The sequence below is a fragment of the Triplophysa rosa genome, linkage group LG24 (assembly GCF_024868665.1).
Source record: "Triplophysa rosa linkage group LG24, Trosa_1v2, whole genome shotgun sequence".
In the NCBI taxonomy this organism is placed as follows: Eukaryota; Metazoa; Chordata; class Actinopteri; order Cypriniformes; family Nemacheilidae; genus Triplophysa; species Triplophysa rosa.
This window is the reverse complement of record NC_079913.1, coordinates 7,056,969-7,080,494: the sequence shown is the minus strand read 5'-3', so window position 1 is coordinate 7,080,494 and position 23,526 is coordinate 7,056,969. Positions and strand designations below refer to the sequence as shown.

General features: G+C 42.5%; 1 protein-coding gene across 1 annotated transcript in view; it reads left to right on the top strand.

Moving 5' to 3' along the window:
• Positions 1-23,526, top strand: part of plxna4 (plexin A4) — a 195,584-nt gene that overhangs the window by 137,738 nt on the left and 34,320 nt on the right. The window contains exons 7-21 of the mRNA XM_057324159.1: positions 3,689-3,842; positions 5,915-6,014; positions 6,698-6,812; positions 12,836-13,036; positions 13,373-13,469; positions 14,949-15,139; positions 17,733-17,884; positions 18,525-18,642; positions 19,265-19,401; positions 20,113-20,280; positions 20,484-20,577; positions 21,287-21,526; positions 21,602-21,748; positions 22,326-22,560; positions 22,716-22,858. Coding sequence (XP_057180142.1) covers positions 3,689-3,842; positions 5,915-6,014; positions 6,698-6,812; positions 12,836-13,036; positions 13,373-13,469; positions 14,949-15,139; positions 17,733-17,884; positions 18,525-18,642; positions 19,265-19,401; positions 20,113-20,280; positions 20,484-20,577; positions 21,287-21,526; positions 21,602-21,748; positions 22,326-22,560; positions 22,716-22,858 — 2,292 coding nt within the window. The remainder of the gene's footprint in view (positions 1-3,688; positions 3,843-5,914; positions 6,015-6,697; positions 6,813-12,835; positions 13,037-13,372; positions 13,470-14,948; positions 15,140-17,732; positions 17,885-18,524; positions 18,643-19,264; positions 19,402-20,112; positions 20,281-20,483; positions 20,578-21,286; positions 21,527-21,601; positions 21,749-22,325; positions 22,561-22,715; positions 22,859-23,526) is intronic.

The following is a 23,526-nucleotide window of genomic DNA, read 5'->3' as shown; positions in this document are numbered from 1 at the left end:
TTGAGGATAAAGCCAAACGTTGGATATATTGACATTAGCCTCCGCTAATTCGGTTATGGAGCCTATTGCTGTTCTGCCTCCATCATTAATGTGATCATGCTCGTGTAAGTTCAGCCTTTATGGATCTGCCTGTTGCACTGATGCGTTTACGAAGACACGTCATGCAGCTCGACCGTAGCACACGTTCATGTCGATTCAATGACACACACATGTGTTTTGTTACCACGAGATCATAGATCAGATGTGCATATCACTGTGCACAGTAACGTTTACTACCGGTTGTGTTTTGTGTAGACTGATTGCAACTCAATGCTGACTCTTACACTTGCCCGTCCTTTGTGCACGCTTATGTGTGTGTGTGTGTGTGTGTGTGTGTGTGTGTGTGTGTGTGTGTGTGTGTGTGTGTGTGCGTGTGCGTGTGCGCGTGTGCGTGTGTGCGCGTGTGAGTTTAAAATCCATCAAAGCTGGCCATGGTTTCAGACCTTATCCTCTTGTAATCCAGCACCTCCTCTGAGCCCTTATATCAGATTAACGTCTCTACTGGAGGAGCTGCTCTTTCAGCTGATTCAGGATCTGTATTCTGGGCCCAAAACCACCACTACCAGAGCTAATGAACTATTCTCATGTCAGTATAAAAAACAAGATCTGTGCTCACCAGGGATATGGTTTCTGTGGGACCTAGATGTGTTTGATAAAAATGAAACCACTCATTATTTGAAGCTGTGTTTTACCACACTGTGTGTGAGTGTATATTTCATTAAGAGCATGTGTGGATGGTATCTAGGCAACCAATGAAAGCAGATGTCTGGAGATTCAGTAGTAGCCGGGTTTATCGTCATTGAACAGTCAGCTATCATTCCTATGTTATAAGGCATCTTCGTGGAAGAGGAATATCACAAATGTCACAATGAAATGTGGGGAAAAGCATTTTTTCCACACCATTAGTGTCACCTAAATGAAATTGTTATACGAATTTATTGCAAAAAAAATGTTTTCCAGCGCACATGTCTAAGAAATATTAAATTAAGATACATTTACTTGACCAAAATGACTGATGACAAGATGTTTAGTCTTTTTTTCTATAAAAGAGATTGAATATTATGTGAGTTTATGCTTAAAACAGGCAAAATTATCTGCCAGTGCGCAAAGAAAAATAAACTTCTTTCACTAAAATGTATTCATTGGTTTTACCACTGGCAGGTAAAACAAGTATGCCTTTTTTGGGTGAATGGGGGTCTTCTAGCAGGAACAACCACGTAAATATGATATAATTATATATTTTATAAAATAAGTAAGGTTATGAATGACCCGATTGACATCAGTTGACATCATGACATCAGAGACAGAGTTTAACCCTGCAAACTAAAAATATCTTCAGGAAAACAGCACATCTGGAATGCAGAAGATTGCGGACGGTACACAGAAACACACCAAAGGCTTCCACGCTAGTTCTTGACCTTTTTTCATTATTAAATATTTGTTTGAGGAGATAAGCACAAAGCTCTTTTATTCCATCAGCGCTATAATCACATACGACTGAAACAAGTTTCTCATCTAAAGAAACAGACTGTTACTTGTTCGTGTATAATACCTTTTCTCCATAAGCCTTGATGTGCTGTAACTCGCAGTACGACCCTACTGCCCCTACTAGGAATAGGTCTTTCTGAAACTGCTCTTGAACAAATTACTTCATGCATTTACCTCAGCAAATTATTTTAGATAATACACAGGCTCTGATGAGTGGAGCACATTATACCCAAGAAGGAAATAGTTGTCATGACTGAATTTTCATATATAGGTGCTCTCAGAATTCATTTAAATGTAGATTGATTTTATCAGCGCACTTTTTAAAGTACAACTTGAGGACAATAAATAGAGTCTCGGAGTGCTCTGGGTCTCCGGGGGTACGACGGCAGCTCCGTTTACTCCTCCTCGCAAATCCCGTAGCGTAATTAGAAACTCGCATCAGCATCCGAAGTCTGCGAGAGTATGCCGTCTCATCGCATTCTTCTGTTGAGGTAATCAAGTAGACCGTATTCCCCCTGTCGTACCCTGTGCCACAAGAGGCCCTCTTTTTGTTTGTTTGCGGGGTCCCTCTCGTCACCGCGCGGAATGATTTTCATATTCATCAAGTCCGTTCGCCGCTGCTGGAAATGTAATTGGAGAAATTCTCTCTGCATCCCGCTCTAAAAGGAAAAATAAATTAAATCCCAGAGTGGCGCCGCCGTCCACCTGTGCATCCTGAACCTTAATGGGAAAGCGGGATGTGGCGAGAGAGGGGGCGAGATGAGAGAAGAGTGTCTGCTACATGTCCCTGGCTTTTCATTAAACAGCAATCTAAAAACAGCCCCGGTCAGCCGTTCTGTTGAGTAAAGGCTGTTTCGGCCCGTATCACAAATGTAATGCTGGGAGCAGCCGGAGCAGGGAAGCTCCATGCAAGGCCGTGACTTCCCATTAGTGTGGATATTCCGATTTTATCCACTTCACCTCCCCTGATGCCACTGCAGAGCGTTACCGAACGCTTCCGCCAACTGAGTCAACTTAACAGAGAGAGAGTCTCGGTGGATTTTTAAACTGCCCCATCTTTCTTTCTTTCATACAACTTTATTATTCTCTCCTCCGATATCTTTATTGCTTTATCGTGTGCATTTTGTATTAGGATAGTGTCTAAAAATACCATTTCTGTCATCATTCATTCACTCTCATGTCATTCAAAACCTGTATATGACTTTCTTCTGTGCAACACAAAAGAGGATATTTTGAGAAATGTCTCAGTGGTTTTGTTCATACTATGAAAGTCAATGGGGGCCCATGTTGTTTGGTTGCCAACATTCTTCAAAATATCTTCTGTGTTCTTCGTAGGAATGAAAGTCATACAGGTTTGACATCAGGGTGAGTAAATGATGAAAGAATTTTCATTTTGGGGTTAACTGTATGCTTAAGTCTGTTCAGTTTCTTTGGTCTTCTCTCTTTCCATGTCACCCTTCATACGACCACGTGCGCCTCAGAGCCGGACTCGAGGTTTTCAGAGCCGGAGGGCATAGTGGGTAACAGAGATGGAGAGGACACACAGCGAGAAATAGAGAGAGCTCTCCAGAAGAGAGTCATAAAGAAGAAAGGGAGAAGAAAGGGAATAAAAACTCTCACCCCACAGCCCTCTCTCTCTCTCAATTCCCTCTCCCTCTTTGCCGCTCGATTTTCCAGCCTCTTGTGTTCGGTGAAACACATTAGAGTCAGTGCAGGCTGACTGATAGCTGAGCGAAGTCTCTTGATGTATCTGGACATTCTCCTCCAGGAAATTTAGGAGATATGTGACCGCCGGTTCAATGGCCTGATTTCGCCGCGCAGCTGGGATATTTATAGAATGGCCGCGCGCGTGTGTTTTCTGAGATGTCTTGATGTCTGCAGTCGCGTTGAGATTTCCCATGTGTGAAATGTGCAGACTTCCTTCTCTTTCTCAAATCGCAGATGTAAGAAAATATGTACATTACAGCAATTTTAGGACCGGCAGCACGATATTGCTGAAACAAGTTTATTTTGTGCACAAACACTGTGAGTTCAGTTTCAGATTTGACATGCGGGCACACTAGACGGCTAGTTGGTGTATTATTTAAAAATACACATATATGTTCTGTCCTTTATTGCTTTTTCTTATGTAACTTTGTATTGTTCCCTTTGTCCCTAACAGCTCGTCCTGGAGGCCCATAATGTGCCAGAACTTTCTGCGGGGGTCAACTGCACCTTTGAGGACCTGGCGGAGATGGACGGTCTGGTCGAGGGCAATCGCATCACCTGCAGCTCTCCCGCTGAAAAGGAAGTTCCACGCATTGTCGTAGACCAAGGTATGAAGTCACACTGACACCAATATACCGGTAACACAGAGTTTTAGCAAAACTCTGCTGAATTTACTGTTGGGGACTGAGGATTAGGCTGAGAATAAGACAGGTTTTTAATTAGAATTGCTGGATGGTTGGATTTTCTTCCTCCTCTAGAGAACCTCCACTTATACCAACAAGAGCTAAAAAGAGAGGAAGACCGACTAAAAAGAGAGAGAGAGCGTGAGAAATGTAAACACCTAAGAAGAGACGCGAGTTTACATGCTCATGACGTTGCCTACAGCTGTTGACTTTTGCCGCAGGACTTGTTTTGTAATTGAGTGAATAAAGGTCGTCAAGAGGGAGACAGGTTGGCATTCTGTCTCCTGCTGCCTCATCTGTCTCTCTCTCTCACGCTTCCATTGGCAGAGAGATTTGAGAGGTTTTTCGAGTAAAGTGATTGGATTGGATCTCCAGAACCGATGACGCTCTTCACTCTATCAGCTCGGGCTGAAAATGGTTTTGACAACGTTCACTCCTGCAGATAAGAGAGAGAAATGATTGTTCAAGAGAGAACGCTTTATCGTCGTCTTTCTCTTCCTTTCTTATTTTGCGCTTGCCGTTCAGCGATTCTGTTCGTCTCCGTTCTCCAGCCGACATGGTCGGTTAGCCCGGCGTGAGGATAATGAAGATGCGCAGTTGCGCAGAAACGGGGGACTACTCATCTGTACTTACTTCATAGACTGCAAAACACCAAAAATACACGTCTACTATCGAAAGCACCTTCAATTTAATTTGGTAAGCGGCCACTATGCGGCAAATCAGTGGATTTTGGGGGCCGCCGCAGACGTGCGTGTGGGTAGATTTACTACGAGGCGTGTGAATAATGATGCATGTAAGTCTCATTGGAGATGTGACGGTAGTCAGGCCACCATGAAATTACAGGTCGGCTCGGTCTGCAGGGGCCCGGCGTTCTGAATTGGCGCAACACATCTACACACACACACACTCCTCTACTACTGGATATGTACACTATTGTGTGAGCCTCGGGCTTGAGTTAGTATTTGGAGCATTTCTTTAACCCCTCATAGTGGGGTGCATCATTAAAAACAATAAAGTGGATTAACGTTTATGTATTTGTGAATCACACACAGAGAGAGAGAGAGAGAGAGAGAGAGAGAGAGAGGAAGGGAAAGATTGAGAGAAAGAAGGTCATTTATAAACTGGCTCGTGTTCATGGCGTCATGGTAACCGCATATGTCCTGAGTGACTCATTAAAGGGGGACACACTCTGCAGAGGGTGGCAGGGGGCCTACACACACACTCCTGAGATAACAGCCATCAAGGTAACATTTAGGTGAGCTAATTAGGACAGATTCAATGTCAGGCACACTTTATAGTGATTGATGAATGATTCGCTCTTTGTTGAAGAAACAGCACGCAACAGGGAAGGGGAGAAAAAGGAGAAGTATGTGAGAAAAGGAGAGACATGGAGAGAGAGCGAGAGAGAGAAAGTATGATTTTCCTTTGAGAGGGGAGATGTCGTGTCCGTCTTGTTGAATTAAACATGAGCTTCTTCATTAGCTCAGACAAAAATATGCTGAAGATGGGCACTTTTGTGCCACGTTTCCATTAACTCATACAGGTTCTTTCTTCAGTTTTCTCTCTCTGTCCTAGAAATGAAAGGTTTTTTTGGAATGATTTGTCTCTGCATATTACATTTTTTATTTAAATCGCTTTTAATAAAACTCAGTTACGATGCTGATGTCATCTGCGTATGTTGTGATGAATATATTGTCAGAATAATGATTAAACAAGCGCTAGGTTGAAATGTGCCTGCGATTCAGTACTTGTGTTGCGATTGACAAAAGTTTAACATCAGCTGGTGAGGAAGCTAACTATCTCCAACCAGTCACAGGCTGTATTGTTTCTTTCACCTCAGCAAATTCGACGCCTTTGTCACAGCGATGGGAAGCAGCGATAAGAGACTCTTGAAATAGCATTGTTTAAATGGAAATTGCTTTGACTTTATCTCCATTATACGATCTCTGTACAACCCAGTAACAATTTGCATCACTTACACCCTCCTCCCTTCCTAGGTGACCATCAAATTGTGCAGCTCTACCTCAAGTCAAAGGAGACGGGGCTAGCTTTCGCTAACACTAGCTTCGTCTTCTACAACTGCAGTGTCCACAAGTCGTGAGTACCTTTTTGTTTGTTTAAAGGGACAGTTTACCCAAAAATGTACATTTTATCATTATTTACTCATCATCCATATCATTCGTTTTATAGCATCTACATCCCTGTTAATGATGTTGTTTGTCATTAAAGGGACAGTTGAACAGAAATAAAAATTCTGTCTTCATTTACTCACACTCGAGTTGTTCCAAATCTCTATAAATTTCTTTGTTCTAATGAACACAGAGAAAGATATTTGGAAGAATGCTTGTAACCAAACAGTTCTTGGCCACCATTGACTACCATAGTAGGAAAAGTGACAATGGTAGTCAAAAGTGCCCCAGAACTGTTTGCTTTCCTACATTCTTCAAAATATCATCTTTTGTGTTCAACAAAAGAAATTTATAAAGCAATTTTTCCTACTATGGTAGTCAATAGTGGCCAAGAACTGTTTGGTTACAAGCATTCTTACAAATATCTTTCTCTGTGTTCATTAGAACAAAGAAATTTATACAGATTTGGAACAACTCGATTGTGAGAAAATGATGACAGAATTTTCATTTTTGGTTGAACTGTCCCTATAAAGCATTTTGACTGTCAACTCTCACTAAAACCATTACCTCTCAACCTTAGTGGAACATCCCCACTTGTTTTCAGCAAGACTCAAGCAAACTACATTAATCAGCACCCGTTACCTCCCTCAGGTGTCTGTCCTGTGTCGGAAGCCCCTACCAGTGCCACTGGTGCAAATACCGGCACACCTGCACCCACGACCCCAGCAGCTGCTCTTTCCAGGAGGGTCGGGTCAAACAGCCAGAGGTGAGTCGCTCCTGATTGGCCACACACTCCGGAGGCCGGGATTCGTAATTGGCTTTCATCGTTCTCAATTGCACTTAATTGAGTTGAATGGTGCAGAGGTGCGGTTCGGGTCATTTCCCGATTATGTGGCGTCATTTGCTTTCTGCACATCTGATCGCTTTGAATCAGACTTAATTTTCATTAAAACACTAATAATTCTGTCTGGATTCCCACCAACATTTTATTCGGTGTAAATTATCAATAATATTGGCACTACACGCATGCCTTGAGGCCACCACAGGCCTGTTAGAGTAATTAAAAGCTCTGTAATCGGCTTTCTTTTATGGAGCCGAACCCATACAAACTCTTAGAGAGATGATGGAGTGGGTTGAATCATTGAGGTTGGATCTTTAATCTCCCCCCGAGGGTCTGTGATGTGGCTCTTACGTCACATGTTTGAAGAGAATTCGGCAGCTAGCGTGCATATATGATGTGCTTAGCTTCGAAAAGAGTAATGAACGACTAGGACACCTGCCTCCCAAGGCGACGCGTTTTAGCTAAACAAATCCGTAGCCTCATCGTTTAGCATTCATTAACATCTCTTATCACAGTGTTTCTGGGGCCACCAGCATTTGGCGTTTCAATTATCAAATGGCTACGCAGTCAATATTGACCGGGTTAATATTAGGATTCCCTATTGTGTGCCCAGCGACTCGCACGCAAAGCCGCGACCGAATATTAGCACACGTTAATGACATTTCCACTGGATGTTTTTGTTTGATTTTTGTTTTAAGGCAGATGTTTTGTCCGGCTAACGAGTTTCATTTGGGTTTCATTAACCCGGCGTACCGGAGGTCTCGCATTCGTTTCCCAACTCGGGTCGGCTTAGAATTAATGACTGTGGATGTTTACCTTGCAAATCCACAGAGCAGACTCCGACGAGTCAACTTCACACAGAGAAATGAGATGACCTTTAGCGCTGACCTTCCGCAGATGATTTTTTGTGTTTTATACCAATTAAGGGATTGCTGAGGGTGATCTGAATAATCCGGGTTGGTTGGGGAAGTGAGAAGCCCCCCTGCGGTCAGAGCTTCGTTTCAGTATGCACTTTAGCGTTCGAGACCACCGATGAAGAGTCCGCGGACACCAAACAAAGCGTGACATGGCATCAGACTGTTGTCTTTGCCAAGATTGAACAACAGCGCGTCTGCCATTCACAGTCTCTCACATTTAAATATCTGACGGGTCCTCCTGAGCTGTCTGTTTTGTTATTTCACCATCTTTCAATATGTGACACATTTGTTAAACAACGACAACATAGGAATTATGCATGATGACAAAATGAAAATATAAGTTGTTTTATTCATTTCTCAGTTGGTTTGCTTGGTCATTTAGATCAGAATGTGTTGTTTTGCACCATAAAAAACAATATGCATGTTTTAGTTCGGTTATTTAGAACAGTGTTTTCCAACCATTTTTTTGATTTTGTTTTGTTTTGACCCCAACAGCCCCATTAGTAAAGCTCATGTATCTTTTGTAATATTATACTAGATAACAGTGTCTATGAATGTCATTAAATCTGAATAGCATTATGGGTAATGTGATTAAAATGCTTATTAATACAAATTTAAATTAAAAAGTCCATACTGTGGGTGGATAAACAGATTCAACAAAGTTCCGACCTCTTTCTTTCTTTAGATAATATATATTCACATATGTTCTGCTCATTATGTGCACATATGGTTATTCTCACGGCTCAATGTGACTTTTTGTTTTCTTTCCATAAAAAGTACCCAAATGTGTTAAGCCGCTAATTACGAAAAGAAAATCACAGAATTAATTGTCATTCATCTTTTGACAGCCCTAATAGTTTTACTTTACGGTTAATAAACGTTAATAAAGCAGATCCCACGCAACGACCCCTGGGGTATATGTAACGCTTGGTGGGGAACCAGTGATATAGATGATATGTGTCTTTATTTCTTTCTGGCTACAGTGTGCATGCTAAGGCTAGTGGTAAATCCTGTCAGTGTCTGGCTGTGTCTGTGTTTCATATCTCACTCGTGGCCTCTGGCGTAACGCTGCATGACTAAACGCATCGGCCTGACCCAGACGTTCACAACACTTTAGTGAAAACCCTCTGCTTTGGCTTGGCTTTCACAGCTTTGTAGGAAATGCAAAGTTCCTTTTACTGTGCGTTAAAAGCGAGTTATGTTAAATCCGTGGCGTGGTTTTGAATAATAGAACACGACGGGATGAGCGGATCAATTAGGTCAGACAGAATTTCTTATAAGTATAATTTATATATTAAATATTACATTTAAAGTTATGATGACTGCATTTACACTTACTGTAGATTCACAAAAATGCTTTTCTAGAAGCATCTGCCAAGAAGCATGAACATGGGAATCCAATGGAAAAATGTTAAAAACAAGGAACAGTTCAGTGTGTCCAAACATTCGACTGTACCAACTAGGGCTGTCAAACGATTAATCGTGATTAATCGCATCCAGAAAAAAAGTTGTGTTTACATAATATATGTGTGCATATTAATTTTGTATTTATAAACACATACACATAGATTAATACATACTTAGGAAATATTTTCATGCATTTATTTATATTAACCAATAATTTAACTTGGATATAAATGTTTATTGATTTTTATATTATATTTTTTTCTTAAATATATGCATGTATGTGTGTGTTTTTAGAAATGCTAAATTAATATGCACTGTACACAGACATATATTATGTAAACACAAACTTTTGTTCTGGATGCGATTAATCACGATTAATCGTTTGACAGTCCTAGTACCAACGCTTGCTCTAATAAACAGAAAGAATATTGAAGTACAGCGCAAAAGTAGAGGTGGATGAGATGCAAGCGAGCGCCAGAGAAGAAGGAGGTGTGGTAAAAAGGAATTAATCGATCCGCTGAACTCTCCACCATCTTATTAAGATGTTAATTGACAGGCACAACCGGCAGCTTTGGCAAGTCGAGCTGCAGATTGTGAGGAGGTGGATTTGGATCTGAGATCAGAACCGCACGACGACCTCTCTTGCTTCCTCAAGGCCCTCGGGGAGAAACTCCGAGGTAAAAATCATTTAGAACAGGGTTGGAGGACAGGAGCTCGCAAAAGAAAAGACCAGCACGGCAGGGGAATGAGAGAAAACAAACAGATAAGGAAAGGGAAAGAAGCAGCTGAGGTGAGAGAGCGTGTGGAGCAGAAAGGTAGGCAAGAGCGTATTTGCCCGTGGCGGTGGGAAGGCAGGCAAAAGCGAAAAAAAGGGTTGCAGGGAAGCCTCAGTAATCATCCAGCAAACACGGCAAGAGCTGTAGAGAGAATTAGCCGTTTCATCTTCCACCCGACTGAACGCCACCAATGCGTGCACATACTCAAACAGCTCTAATTATGGATCTATCACTCCGTGCCAGCTCGCTACCCTCTGTTCTCTGTGCCAGGGCGTTCTAGCGCTGTGTCAATGACTATCTTTGTCTCCGCGCACACTGCACTTCAATCTATTCCCCACCTACAGTATCTCTTTCTTCAGCGCCTAATTATATCAGTCCTGAGACAGTTGAGATCCAGCTGCAGTCAGTTGAATGAAATGTCTCCCAAGTAGTAAACATTCGGGAGCCAATTGCTGTCTGTGTCGCTCCACGTTCCCCTTTTGACAACGCATCATTACGCCTCGGCTCACCCTCCAGCATCTCTTGCCCAAACCAAGACTGTAAACACACTCTCAAGTGTCTCTTTTATCTGTAAAACGTCTATTTTTAATAATAATTTTCCTTTTTTAATCAAACCCTGCTTTGTTTTCCCTGCCTCAAACGAGCCGCCTCGGGCATTTCTTGTCAGATTTGACACGCGTCACGGGACGAGCACGGAAACCGCAGCGTCGAGTCATTCGTCTGGCGAATGCGTTGCACATAACTGTCTCTGTATTACAGTCCAGTAGTCTTCCAGTAAGACTCTTCAGCCCGAGGCAACAGGAATCATGCTTTTACTGGGCTGAATGGACACTGGTTATGTTTCTAAACCTCAATACAGGAAATGCATGCCAAAGTGCGGACGCTTTTATCTCTTTGATCTGTTCCGAAAAATAGATCAAGCAGTGTATGGTATGAAGCTTATAATTTGCCACAATCCAATGTGTGCGGTTGAGTGGTTGGGGGACGGAAAGAAAATGATGTGTAATAGTATATATGTATTGATAAATGTGTTTCATTTTCTCATAAGAATCGTTCTGACTTTCTATAAAAAGCTCACTTACATTTTTTCATTACACAATTTATATTCGATTATTAAACATGGTGGACATTATTGTTCCCTCTCTCTCTCTCTCTCTCTCTCTCTCTCTCTCTCTCTCTCTCTCTCTCTCTCTCTCTCCCTCCCCTCTCTCTGTCCTTCTCTCCTCATCCTCCTTGTAAAGACTTAATAACCTGGCCTGACAAAACCGACTCTAGCAGAACAGCGTCTCTGAAGACTCCATATTACAGCCTTCCATCCTTCAATTATACTGTTGTTATGCTTGAAGTCAATCACCCTCCACGTAAAGCTGCCAGCGGAGACCTGCTCATCCGTCAATAAGAGGCGTAGAGAGGGGGGTCCATCCAGACACCTTCCCTAAAGCAGGCCGGGCGGTCTGGAGAGATGCGAGAACTCCCTGCATGGATGCCATTAGATATTAGTATAACAGTGGACGGTTTTTCCTTGTCATGTCTTATTTACGACTCAGACCTCTGCCAATAAACATGTATGCATTATATCAGGATAATATGGAGATAAATCCACGGGTGAGGTTCGGGAAAGGATAGACGATGAACTTTAAGGCCCTAGAGACGTGTGCGGGGCCAGAGAGCTCTTATGAAGAATCAGTGGCTCTGGGTTGGAATTAGTGACCCAGGCACGGGCTCAAAGTTGGGTGTCCTCAGCAAAACGGTTGAAGCTTTCACACTCAGGTCAGCGCTGACAGTGTGTTTTTCCTAATATCAGGAGCCTGTGTGGGTGGAGATATGAGGGAAGTGTGTCATAAGTGGCACGTTTTTTTTATTTTGCTTGTGCAGAGCGCTTGCTGTAAATATCAAAATTTAGAGTTGTGCATGCTCTTATAGACCCACCTTATGCAAGATATTTCCTGACTGCAGTCTGACTGCAGCGCGCATTTGAATTCACACTCGGCATTCAATCTGCATTTCGCAACTGCTTTGGTCCAGATAGCACCTCGGTTTGTATTCATCTTACAAATGCCGCCTGAGCACTTTAAAAACACAGAACGGCATAAATACCACTTTGTAGCACCTAGGTGGTTTCTTCCTCGGTATACAAAAGACAGCGTTACATCACTATTAAAGAGCTCAGTTAGTCAGGGGTGTACAAAAACATAAAAAACGTCTCTTGTTAAAGACTTCTCTAACCAGTCTTTCTTTCTGTGTTTCTGAAATTACATCTTTTTGTCTGTTTGAATTAACGCGAGTCACTTTCCTTTTGCAGATAGCCTTAAATTATCTATAATAGCTTTTTTAAAGCGTGCCCTGGAGCAATCCTGCTATGCTAATGAGATTCAGACCATCATTATTGGTCTGTCTCTTCAGTCTAAGCAGAAGTCAGGACAGATTTTGACCCACGCCCATTTGATCCTCTATAGGTTTTAATCTCGAGCTCAGATCAGGCTTAAACGGAGAAATGCTCTGAAAAAGATTACAGTTTTTGACATGCTTAAGAACAGGCAAAACAAGAGATTAGCATACAATACAAGAACCTTGGGTTTAGAGTCAGTCAGGCAAATGGAAACTTGTAATTGTATAATTTTATACAGTGAGAAGCTTAAAGGTTCAGTATGTACGAAATTTAGCGGCATCTAGCGGTGAGGTTGCGAACTGCAACCAACAGTTCACTCCAACTCTCCCTTTTCGAAGCACTACGGTGGCTGACACAGGACTAATATGTTAACCCAGTATGGATTGTGGGTTTCTAAGAATGTTTCATGTTCTACCTTTAAGTTTTAGGCTTAATCTTCTGTCTCTTTTTTACATGTAGGAATGTCCTCAGCTGCTGCCAGCAGATCATATCCTTGTACCGGTCAATGTGGTGAAACCCATCACCCTACGGGCCAAGAACCTGCCCCAGCCACAATCAGGCCAGCGCGGGTACGAGTGCGTGCTCACCATACAGGGCGTCGAGCAGAGAGTCCCCGCCCTCCGCTTCAACAGCTCCAGCGTGCAATGCCAGAATACATCGGTAAGCGTTGGTGTGTGTGTGAGACTGAGCGCATATTTGTCTGTAGACTCAAGGGGACTCGTCGAAACAAGGTGCAGAAGTTTAAGCAACAAAAAGTTGCCGATGTGATAAAAGCGAGAGGTTGTTTAGAGAACGACTTATTTTGGTCGCAAGTGCGTTCTGTTCTGAATATGAAGTGTGTGCGCTTGTCCCAGAAGCGCGGGGACTGCGGAGCTCTGTTCTGTGCTGTGATGACTTACCCGAGGATGAACCTGCCATGAATGATAAAAGTGCTCGTCTTGCTGAACACAACTGGTAAATGTGCCTCTCGCTTTCTCTCTGTTCCCATCGCTACAGTACTCGTATGATGGGATGGAGATGAGTAGCCTCCCTGTGGATCTGACAGTCATCTGGAACGGAGACTTCAGCATTGACAACCCGGCCCAAAACAAAGGTGAGACCTCTGAAACGACAGCTCTGCTGCTGCCCATGTATTCGGTGTCCATGGCAACAGACCAGCAGCATCCTTCCCTTGACACGCTTGGTGGAGTTAACCGCACCGAGCGACCTTTCTGCTTACCTTTTTTATCTTGTGTCTCACCTCTTTTTTTTATGTTACTTCCGTTTAACTTGTTACACAATTGCTCTTTTTCAAAAACCTAGTGTGCTGCCTACATACAGTATAGCATTTGAAGACATCACCAGGGATGCTTGTTTTATTATATTTTCATGGTTTATTTTACTCAAAAATTATTTCTATGCCACCTGGCCTTTCAAATTCCAAATTAATCACTTTTGAGGTTTCAGGATGGTTAGGAGGCTCCTATGTAGGCCGCCCACTAGGTTTAGAAACACGCTCCATATCTCATGTTCTCACCTCTCGTCTTCACTCTGTGTGTGTCTTTAGACTCGACCACAGGTTAGAGGTGTGCTGTCACAATTAGATCTGGTCTTTTTTCGTGTTCGGGTGAGCCCGTATGCTTGTCCACCTGTTAGACAGCCAGTCAGAGACGTGCGTTGTAAGGCAGCTGTTCTATAGCCAACAGGCGCCCGTGGTAAAGAAAGAGCGACAGATAGAGAGAGAGAAAGAGACTGATGCATTGCCTTCCAAAGCAGACATAATGAATAGAGACTCGACCCAATACAAGCTGAAATCAATCTAAATCCTCGGCTGTAAATTCAAGGGCTTCCATTTCGAGAATCTGTTAGTCTAAATTTGTGTCTTGGGTGTTCACACGCACACAAAATCTAGTGAGGTTTATGCTTGACGCAAGAAAAAATATTTGCCAGTTGGGTAAGACAAATAAGCCTTATTACCTCAAATCAAGTACATTTATTTTGTAACAAGAAAAACTGATAAGACCAGGTATTATGAATACATACACATTGCTATGAAATGAGATTAAAGTTGAACACGCCCCACTTCAAGTCAAAGGAAGTCGTTCTTTACATTGGCTAAATGCGTGTGATCGTGAGTGTGTTATTAAAGCAGTCTGTGTGAAGGTTAAGCTAATTTAATAGAGGAAGTGGAGTATGTGAGATTCCTCCCCTGCCACCGAGGGGAAGCAGGGCATCAGCTGATGAGACAGATCATACAAGCATCCAATTGCCTGTGGTTATGAAACCTAATATTGCAGTACCATAGAGGAGAGGAACTGTAAAGTTCAGAGAGAAAGAGAGGGAGGAGTGAACAAGACCTGCATGTTATTCAAACACAGTCTGGAAACGCTTCGGTCCATTTCGGCAAATGAATACGTGTAAATAAACCAATGAACCAACCAATGACGAATGATCCTGCTTCACTCAGAATAAGGAACTAAGATAGGTTGCAGACATGGTTTCACATTGACCTTAGCCAACCTTGTACGATTATCAGTTGGCTTAGACCGATGGGTCTAACCCAACCTGACCTTTGCCCTCTCTGTATCCGCAGTGCACCTGTACAAGTGTGACGCTCGGAGGGAGAGCTGCGGCCTGTGTCTGAAGGCAGACCCTCTGTTCGGCTGCGTTTGGTGTAAGGGAGAGAATCGCTGCTCTCTGAAACAGCACTGTCCTCACCCCCAGAGCATGTGGCTAGAGCACAATGGCATCAATAGCAAGTGCACAAACCCCAGAATCACAAAGGTAAACCTGCGCACCATCACACACACCAAAATATACTGCATGACACCTGTAGTGAGAAATCTTCTTTTGTGCATTTCAGTATAAAACGTATTTTATATGAGATTAGTAGATTTGCATGTGGTCTCACACTCAGTACAGTATATACAGCGCATTGCACTATTAGAGCTGACTTCAACAAATTAGGCTTAAAGGGAAAGTTCACCCAAAAATGAAAATTCTGTCATCGTTTACCCACTTGTCATTTCGAACCTGTATGACTTTCTTTCTTCTGCAGAACACAAAAGAAGATATTTTGAAGAATGCTGATAACCGAACGGCGGTGGCACCCCTTCACTTCTACTGTATGGGTACAAAACCAATGCAAGCGAAGGGCTGCCATCGAGGTTCGGTCAACAGCATTCTTCAAAATATCTTCTTTTGTGTCCTGAGGAGGAAAGAAAGTCATACAGGTTTGAAATGACAAGAGGGTGTGTAAATGATGACAGAATTGACATTTTTGGGTGAACTATCACTTTAAATAAGGAAGTAAATGTATGATAAGGACATGGTGACCTTTGGGCATGATACTGAAGGTGAAAGATGATAGTGAGGAAAAGTGCATCACCAACGCCATCTGCGGATCAAAATGATTGATGAACATATAGGAGAGAGGGAACGCTACCTCTGCTTTGATTGACAGCATGCACGCCAGAAGCTTATTAATCAAATTGAAACCTATTGGCGAGAGAAATCGCTGAGGTGTGGATGGGCGATTGCTTACTGGTCCAGTTCAAAACAGCCCACCCCTGATGGTCCTCCTGTCACCTTCTGGGATATTTTTCAACAGTTCACCTTCTACCATTTTTCAACGTGACCTGAGGTTACACATCCGATGAGAAGTTGAATATCCTACTGGATAACTATGTCATATTAGGACCTTTATTATATGGCGCTATGCCAAACAGAATTGTGGGTAATGTGAGAAAAGTATCTTTAGTTTTAATTGAACCTCCAGAGCAGAGCTGTTCTCACTCCTAGCTCTGTCTCTCTCTCTGATTATCACTCTCGGTCTTTGAATTGATCGGCACACAGGTCGTAATGTATTCTAATGCACTCGATTACTGTGACATCGCAGACGGGGAATCTCTCGCTGACGTTGAAGTGGATGGTGATTAAGTGTTTTTTCTCCAGCAACCGTCAATTAGCTTGTCAAAGTCACAAATCTAATCAACTCCCCATCTCCTAATGAAAAGAGACCACAGTCGTTCTCTCTTACACATACTCATTAATACTCTCTCTCCATTCACTCGCAGTAGGTTGCAAATGTGCAATGACTTCCCAGTTCACGGCTGCAATAAAAACCCTTTTCGAAGAACCGTTCAGTACCGCAATACTCAAAACAGATCCCTTGAGCTAACGCGAAGCCATGAGTTTTCTAAAAAAAGAAAGCTGATTAAACTGAATTACTGGAGATATCAATTATGACTCTACCGTAATGTGCTTCAAAGCGTTTTGGGCAGGTTCGTATTGCATGTTTAAAATTTAAAGTCGCAGTCAGAGGTCTTGGAGTATCAATATTGCAATGGTGCCTCAAACCGAAGAACCCGAGAAGAACATCTCAGCCGAGATCGGTATAAGTGATGGGTTAAAGGGAAATGACCTCTCACCTTGCTGCTAATGAGATCTCTGACCTAAAGTCGGATCATTATCTGACAGGAAATAACGACAGTCGTGCTGTTAACCGTGTCTCTCTTTTTGGATTCGACGGTTTCTCATTTAGTGAGATGAGAAATGGGTGTCCTATATTTGGACTAATAGCTAGCCCAGCTGTCAATACACCGACTCCGACCTGACCCCGAGGAACACGCTCACAAGACAATTCGTTTCATTTCACACCATGCGATTTATATATTTTATGGCACATTAATTGCCAGTTAAGTTAATAAGTAATATTTTTATTAGTCGCCACATTTCAACGCACTATAAATGCTTCCCCTGACAGTATAGGATGAAGCTTCATAAAACAAGACACCAAGAAAACCATAAAATCTAGCATCAAATAAAAGTGTGTTAAATATACAGTATGTGTCAATCAGACGTATTTTGGTGCCACACACCAGAACGGGAGCAAAAGGCGTTTGATCACCTGACACACGCAGATGAAAATAAGCATCCTCCCGCACGCCCGTGTTTATATTCCAATCTTAGCAGCGTGTGATTTTACACGCCGGTGTCTGCAGATTTTTTCCCAGACGCCGACTCGGCGTTCATAAATTAGCGTGGCTTTGTTTTCGCTATAGGCAGGACTCAGCTGGCTATGCGGCTGATCATTATTCACCATAAGCACGCGCGCTCCGCTTCCCTGACAGAGAACGGCCCAATTATCCCGCTGAACCGAATCGCTCACAGCATCTCCCACTGCTTCCCTCCCCTAAAGCTCACTGACTCCTGCAGGTGCATGATGGGTGTTGTTGCTGAGTCATTCTCTAGTTCCTGTTGGCTCGTACCAATGACGGGCACGATAGGAGGGTGCGGAAGCCTGTGTTGTTTCTTATTGTAATAGAATGAATGGACAGCATGTTTCCCTGTGTCTCACCGGCGACCTGTTGCACAGATAACTCCGCTGCGAGGGCCGCGTGAGGGCGGGACGCTGGTGACCATCCGGGGCGAGAACCTGGGGTTGGAGTTCAGTGAGATCCAGGACCATGTGAAGGTGGCAGATGTGCAGTGCGCGCCAGTACCCGAGGGATACATTCCTGCAGAACAGTAAGTGTTTAAAAACAAGCGGCCAGGATCTAGTAGTAACTTTTGGCCACTTTGAAGCAAATTTAGTGATAGTTTTTAAACGGTTATGATGTTATTATTTCAGGTTATACAGTATATGTTCATTTTTCAATCTATAAAATTAGCAGTGTTCAAATATCTTCAGCATTATTGTCCCGAGCTGTTTTATTCAGCGTTTCTCTCCTTCAGCTTACACCTGCCCACGTTTATTATGGTTGCTATAATTGATATTATTTTCCGACACGGTGATAAGCCTCTTACCGTGGCGTTTGATGAAGTTTGACACCTGTCAGTGAACGAGGAGAAAGAGGAACTTTTATCTCCATATATTATTATGGCAGGGACAGAAAGGACTCAGGAATGGTTTGCTTGTTAGACGGGGACGTGTTTACAGAACGTTGAAGTGTCTAGTTTATTGATTGTGTGTCAGGTTTGCCCACATCAAATCAATCGAATGTATCCATATAAGAGAAGCAAAACATGAAATTATCGGTATTGTGTTTACTGGTGAGCCAAACAGTTTTATAAACACGTCCTAATGAAATCATGGGGTAATTTACTATCCCTTTTATTAGGGAATGAAAGAAAAAAACAAACAAACCTGCATGTGTGTGTGTTACAGGATCGTGTGCGAAATGGGAAAAGCACAGCAAAGCCAGTTTGCTGGAAACGTCCAAGTGTGTGTCGGAGAGTGTCGGCCTGAGTTCATGGCCAAGTCATCGAAGTACTACTATTTTGTGGTAAGTACCGCAACAAATCACCAGTCATAAAATAACCCCATTGACCAGCCGGTTCCTCCGCCGTGATCTTAATCACGCCTGTGGAATTAAAAGCCGTTGCTACTTCAGGGCTGAATGTGTCTGGATTTACTGTCCTCTCTGATATATAGAGAACCCTTAGGCCTTGTAGCCCTGACGATTTACTTAGTCATATCAGTGGGCACTTGACCCCTCTGAGAGAAAACACTGACCGTAAAACTAACATTTTACAACTGACCTCACTCATGTTTACACCCTTCATTTTTACCCTCTTTCTTCTTTTATATCCATAGCGCACACGCTGAGACAAAACCCATAATCCGATTGGGACCCATATAAACAGATGAATTGAACTGCTGTAAAAAATATTTCCCGTTATAGAGCAGTTTTATAACATTTAGCAGTACATTTATGCAAACATAAGTGGCTTTTATGTGTCGGTCAGATGTTGTAATTGGATTGTGTGATTCGTAGGTGAGAAGGGCAATTGGACTTCCGAGAAAAAGGAGATCTGATAATCCGATTGGGGAAGAGAAGACAGCATGCCTGTTTTCATGTGTTGTGGTTGCATGTCAATAATTCCCATTGACCTTGCTTTCTACAGATTCCCAGATTGTCGAGTTTGAAGCCCAGTCGTGGGCCTGTGTCTGGCGGCACTATCGTCAACATCACCGGCAGCAACCTGGACGCTGGCAGCAATGTGTCCATCATGTTCAAAGACCAGAAGTGCACTTTTCAAAGGTACAGTGCCCTTCATGAATCATTAGGTTGGCCCGCCGTCCACATAAAGACTTCAGTGGATCCAGTCTGCTTTAGACAATCAATACTGATTTTAGGAGCTTGAGAATTTCTGATCTTTAATCAATAACATCAATAAGCATCACTTAAGCACATTGTGTCGTCATATAATTGGAAGATGAAATTAGGCTTAGTATGCTCAGTTTTAATGGAAAAGTAAATCTCAATAAAGAGCGATTTATTGAGTAATACAGTGGTTCTTTCTATTATTTTAATATTTAAATTACTTACAATACATATTAAATATGATTCAATGTTATATTTAAATAAATATACGGTATACTTATTATATATGGATATTTGATATTTATATATAATATGATTTTATGAATTATGTTAGATTTATATTAATAATACGTAAATTAAATATTAAACATTATAAATAAAGTAAATTATTAAATAAGAAGTGTATATAAGAAATATACAAAGTTATATAACAAAATACAAAAAATGTAAGTACTATAAATTAGTATAGAAAACTATAACTAATAATGAAAATATGTTCGCGTAATGCGTCTAGATATTTCATGCAATTTCAATATAAGATATGGCTACACTCTGAATAATTTTTAAAATATGAAAATTTAATTGTATGGAGGGTTGACTTTCATAAAAAGCTGATTTTGATTCTTCTACTTCTGTTTGATGATGCAGGAGAGGAGGACAGTGGATAACGTGTCGATCACACGCCTCTATGCAAGGCTATGGAAATGTGTCCATATCTGTGTTCGTGGACAAAGCTCACATTCACAAAGATCTCAAGTTTGAGTACGTGGAGGACCCGACTATCACCAAACTGGAACCTGAGTGGAGCATTTTCAGGTGTGTTCAATACAAAAGGCGATGAAATTCTCCTGGAAGGGGAAAACCGGAGACATTGTCCCTGTGATTACGTATTATTTCCAAAAGTATAATTTATTTCTAATCAAACTGTTCAAATCTTTTAACGTTCTGCTAAATACAGGCTAGGAGTTTGATGATAAAATGCATCTTTGAAAACATTAAACATGGTGATGGTTTCACAGTGGCAACACTCCGGTGACCGTGACCGGTACCAACCTGGACATCATCCAGAACCCCCTCATCAGAGCCAAATACAAGAACATGGAGACGGTCAACGTAAGTGCAAACGTTTTCCTCTCGCTAAATGAGCTTTTCACCTAACCTGAGGCTAGTGAACTGGAATGACCATTAGCGCACTATTCCCCCCGCTCCAATCACCTGTGTCGGCTGCGCCCCATCGGATCAGAACAGCAGTCTTAGATTAAAGGGAAAGGAGAGAGACAAAGAAGTCACGGCGCATGAAGGCTGCCAGGTCCGAGCAGCAGAAGCAGCAATGTTTCCTTTGTGCTGGAAAACGGAGAATGCCGTAACAGGGTGGACGCGTAGACAAGGGTATAGTGTTTCCTGTCTTCAGAATGAGAAGCCATGGGAGGCTGCACTCAGCGAGATCTGATTGAAAGGGAATAGAGACAAAAGAGCGTAATGTTATCTCGTGCACGTATCTCACACATGGCCGCGTTTAGCATCTGGGCTGCGATATGATTAGACGTTGGCACGCTGCTCCTCAAAGCACAGCAGAATGAAGTCTCTGAAAGAAGTCGATTGTGGGGCGCAAGACGTCTCGGATGCTTGTTTGTAACGCGATCGCTCGTGAGGAGTCTGAAAAGAGGTTGACCAGAGTTGAATGCTGACCCGAAAACTGTGTTGTCTTATGATTCCACACGTTCTGAATCTGAATCCAAAAGAGTCTATTTTCTACAACACAAATTGAAAATGACACTCATTGAACTTCCGTCTTGTCGTCATCTACATTTGTTTCCTCCAGACGTGTCAGGTGCTGAGTCCCACCATTATGCAGTGCATGGCCCCGGAGTTTCCCAACAGTCCGAGCAGACAGAAAGAAGTGCCAGAAAGACCCGATGAGTTCGGCTTCATCCTGGACAACGTTCAATCTGTGCTGGCCCTCAACAACACCAACTTCATCTACTTCCCAAATCCCGTATTCGAACCGGTCAGTGTGTCTGGAGTCCAAGAGCTCAAACCAGGATCTCCCATCATACTAAAGGTAATCAAATCCTACATCACTGCTCATCGATTGTCCGCTGCGATCGCTGTTTAAATATCTGAATGTGAATTTCAGGGAAGGAACTTCCTCCCTCCAGCACCGGGTGGCAACGGGAAGCTGAACTACACCGTTCTGATTGGAGATAAACCTTGCACGTTAACTGTATCCGATACTCAGCTGCTCTGCGAATCGCCCAATCTAACCGGACGTCACAAAGTCCTGGTGAGTTGCATTGTGGGTCCCCCAAACATCTGGCCATGCATCAATAGCTGTATAAAGTTAAAATTCAGGGTTGTAAAACACTTGTTTTTGTTGTGTTAAATTGGCCCCCTGGTGGAAAACACAGCCTGGCTAGTGGCCTTTGGGTAATTTACATTTGAGACCCCCGGTTTAGGGGTCTGTGGTTATTGTCTCGTCTGGAATTAGCAAATACCTTGCTAGTAAGATATATTAGAGCGGAAAAGGCCAATAAAAGCTCTATTTGTACTCCTGAATGGGAACTCTGGGCGGCTGCCTACTCCACCATCTGCTTGTTGACAGATGCACCAGAGACAGTGCCACAGGCCATTAAAGCCATGTAGTCACCAAAAAGAACAGACGTGTTGTCTCCCTCTGCTGTTGAGCCGTTGGCCTAACTGCCACACAACAATATAAAATATTATTTATACATATTTTGATTTGCTTCATATCTCAAGTCTAGCCTTATTGCAATCATTTACCATGTGTCGCCATCAAACAGGGTACCAAGAAATGTGTATGTACCGCAAAAGTATAAAATTCAAGATGTGCTTCATTTTAGGCCCGTGTGGGTGGTATCGAGTTTTCTCCAGGAGTGGTCCACATCACCTCCGACAGCCCCCTCAGCAGCACAGCCGTCATCAGCATCGCCGGGGCAGGAGGCCTTCTCATCTTCTTCATCGTCATCGTCCTCATCGCCTACAAGCGCAAGTCCCGTGAGAGCGACCTCACCCTGAAACGCCTGCAGATGCAAATGGACAACCTGGAGTCCAGAGTAGCCTTAGAGTGTAAAGAAGGTGAGACGTCGTAATCCAGCGAGATTTACAGTAAATGTGAATGCAAACAGCAGAGGAGTAGTTATGACAATGTGAGACTTCCGCGAACTGTAAAGCAGATTGTGACTGTTTTAGTGATCACAAATTATTTCTTATTTTTGTTGTGTCGTCTGCAGCATTTGCCGAACTACAGACGGACATTCACGAGTTGACCAGCGATCTAGATGGAGCCGGCATTCCTTTCTTGGACTACCGCACGTACACCATGCGAGTTCTTTTCCCTGGAATCGAGGAGCACCCTGTTCTCAGAGACCTGGAGGTAACCTTTTATTTTACTGCTACGTTGATGTAAACTAGATCTAATACAAACTGGCACTGTAAATCGTCATTCTTGATTGAAAATGTTGGTAACACTTCAGTATAGGGACCAATTCTCACTATTAACAAGTTTCTTACTAGCATGCATATTATTAGAAAATTGGCTGTTTATTAGTACTTATAAAGCACATATTCTGCATGACCATATTCTATAGCCCTTATCCTACCCAATACCTAAACCTAACAACTTACATACTAACTATTAATAAGCACCAAATTAGGAGTTTATTGAGGCAAAATTCGTAGTTAATGGTTTGTTAATAGCGAGAATTGGACCTTAAAAGAAAGTGTGACCAAAATGTTTTATAGTCAATTACAGTGGCAACGTCTTTCATCGAAATGCCACAGAGCTACATTCTCACTCCTCTAACCTCTACGTCGGGGTCTTGAAATGTATTTTGCTCCTGTACATTATCCTTTACTTATTATTGGGCAGGCATTAAACACAGCACTCAATTTGATCTAATATGTAACAGTAGGTCCCTGCTCCATCTCTTTCTTCACCTGGGAGCCCATGGCATGAAACAGTTTGAAGCAAGAAAGAATGGCAAATTACAGTGTTATTTTTGTGCGATAATAAATTTGCATCTAAATGGCCTCTTAGTTGGA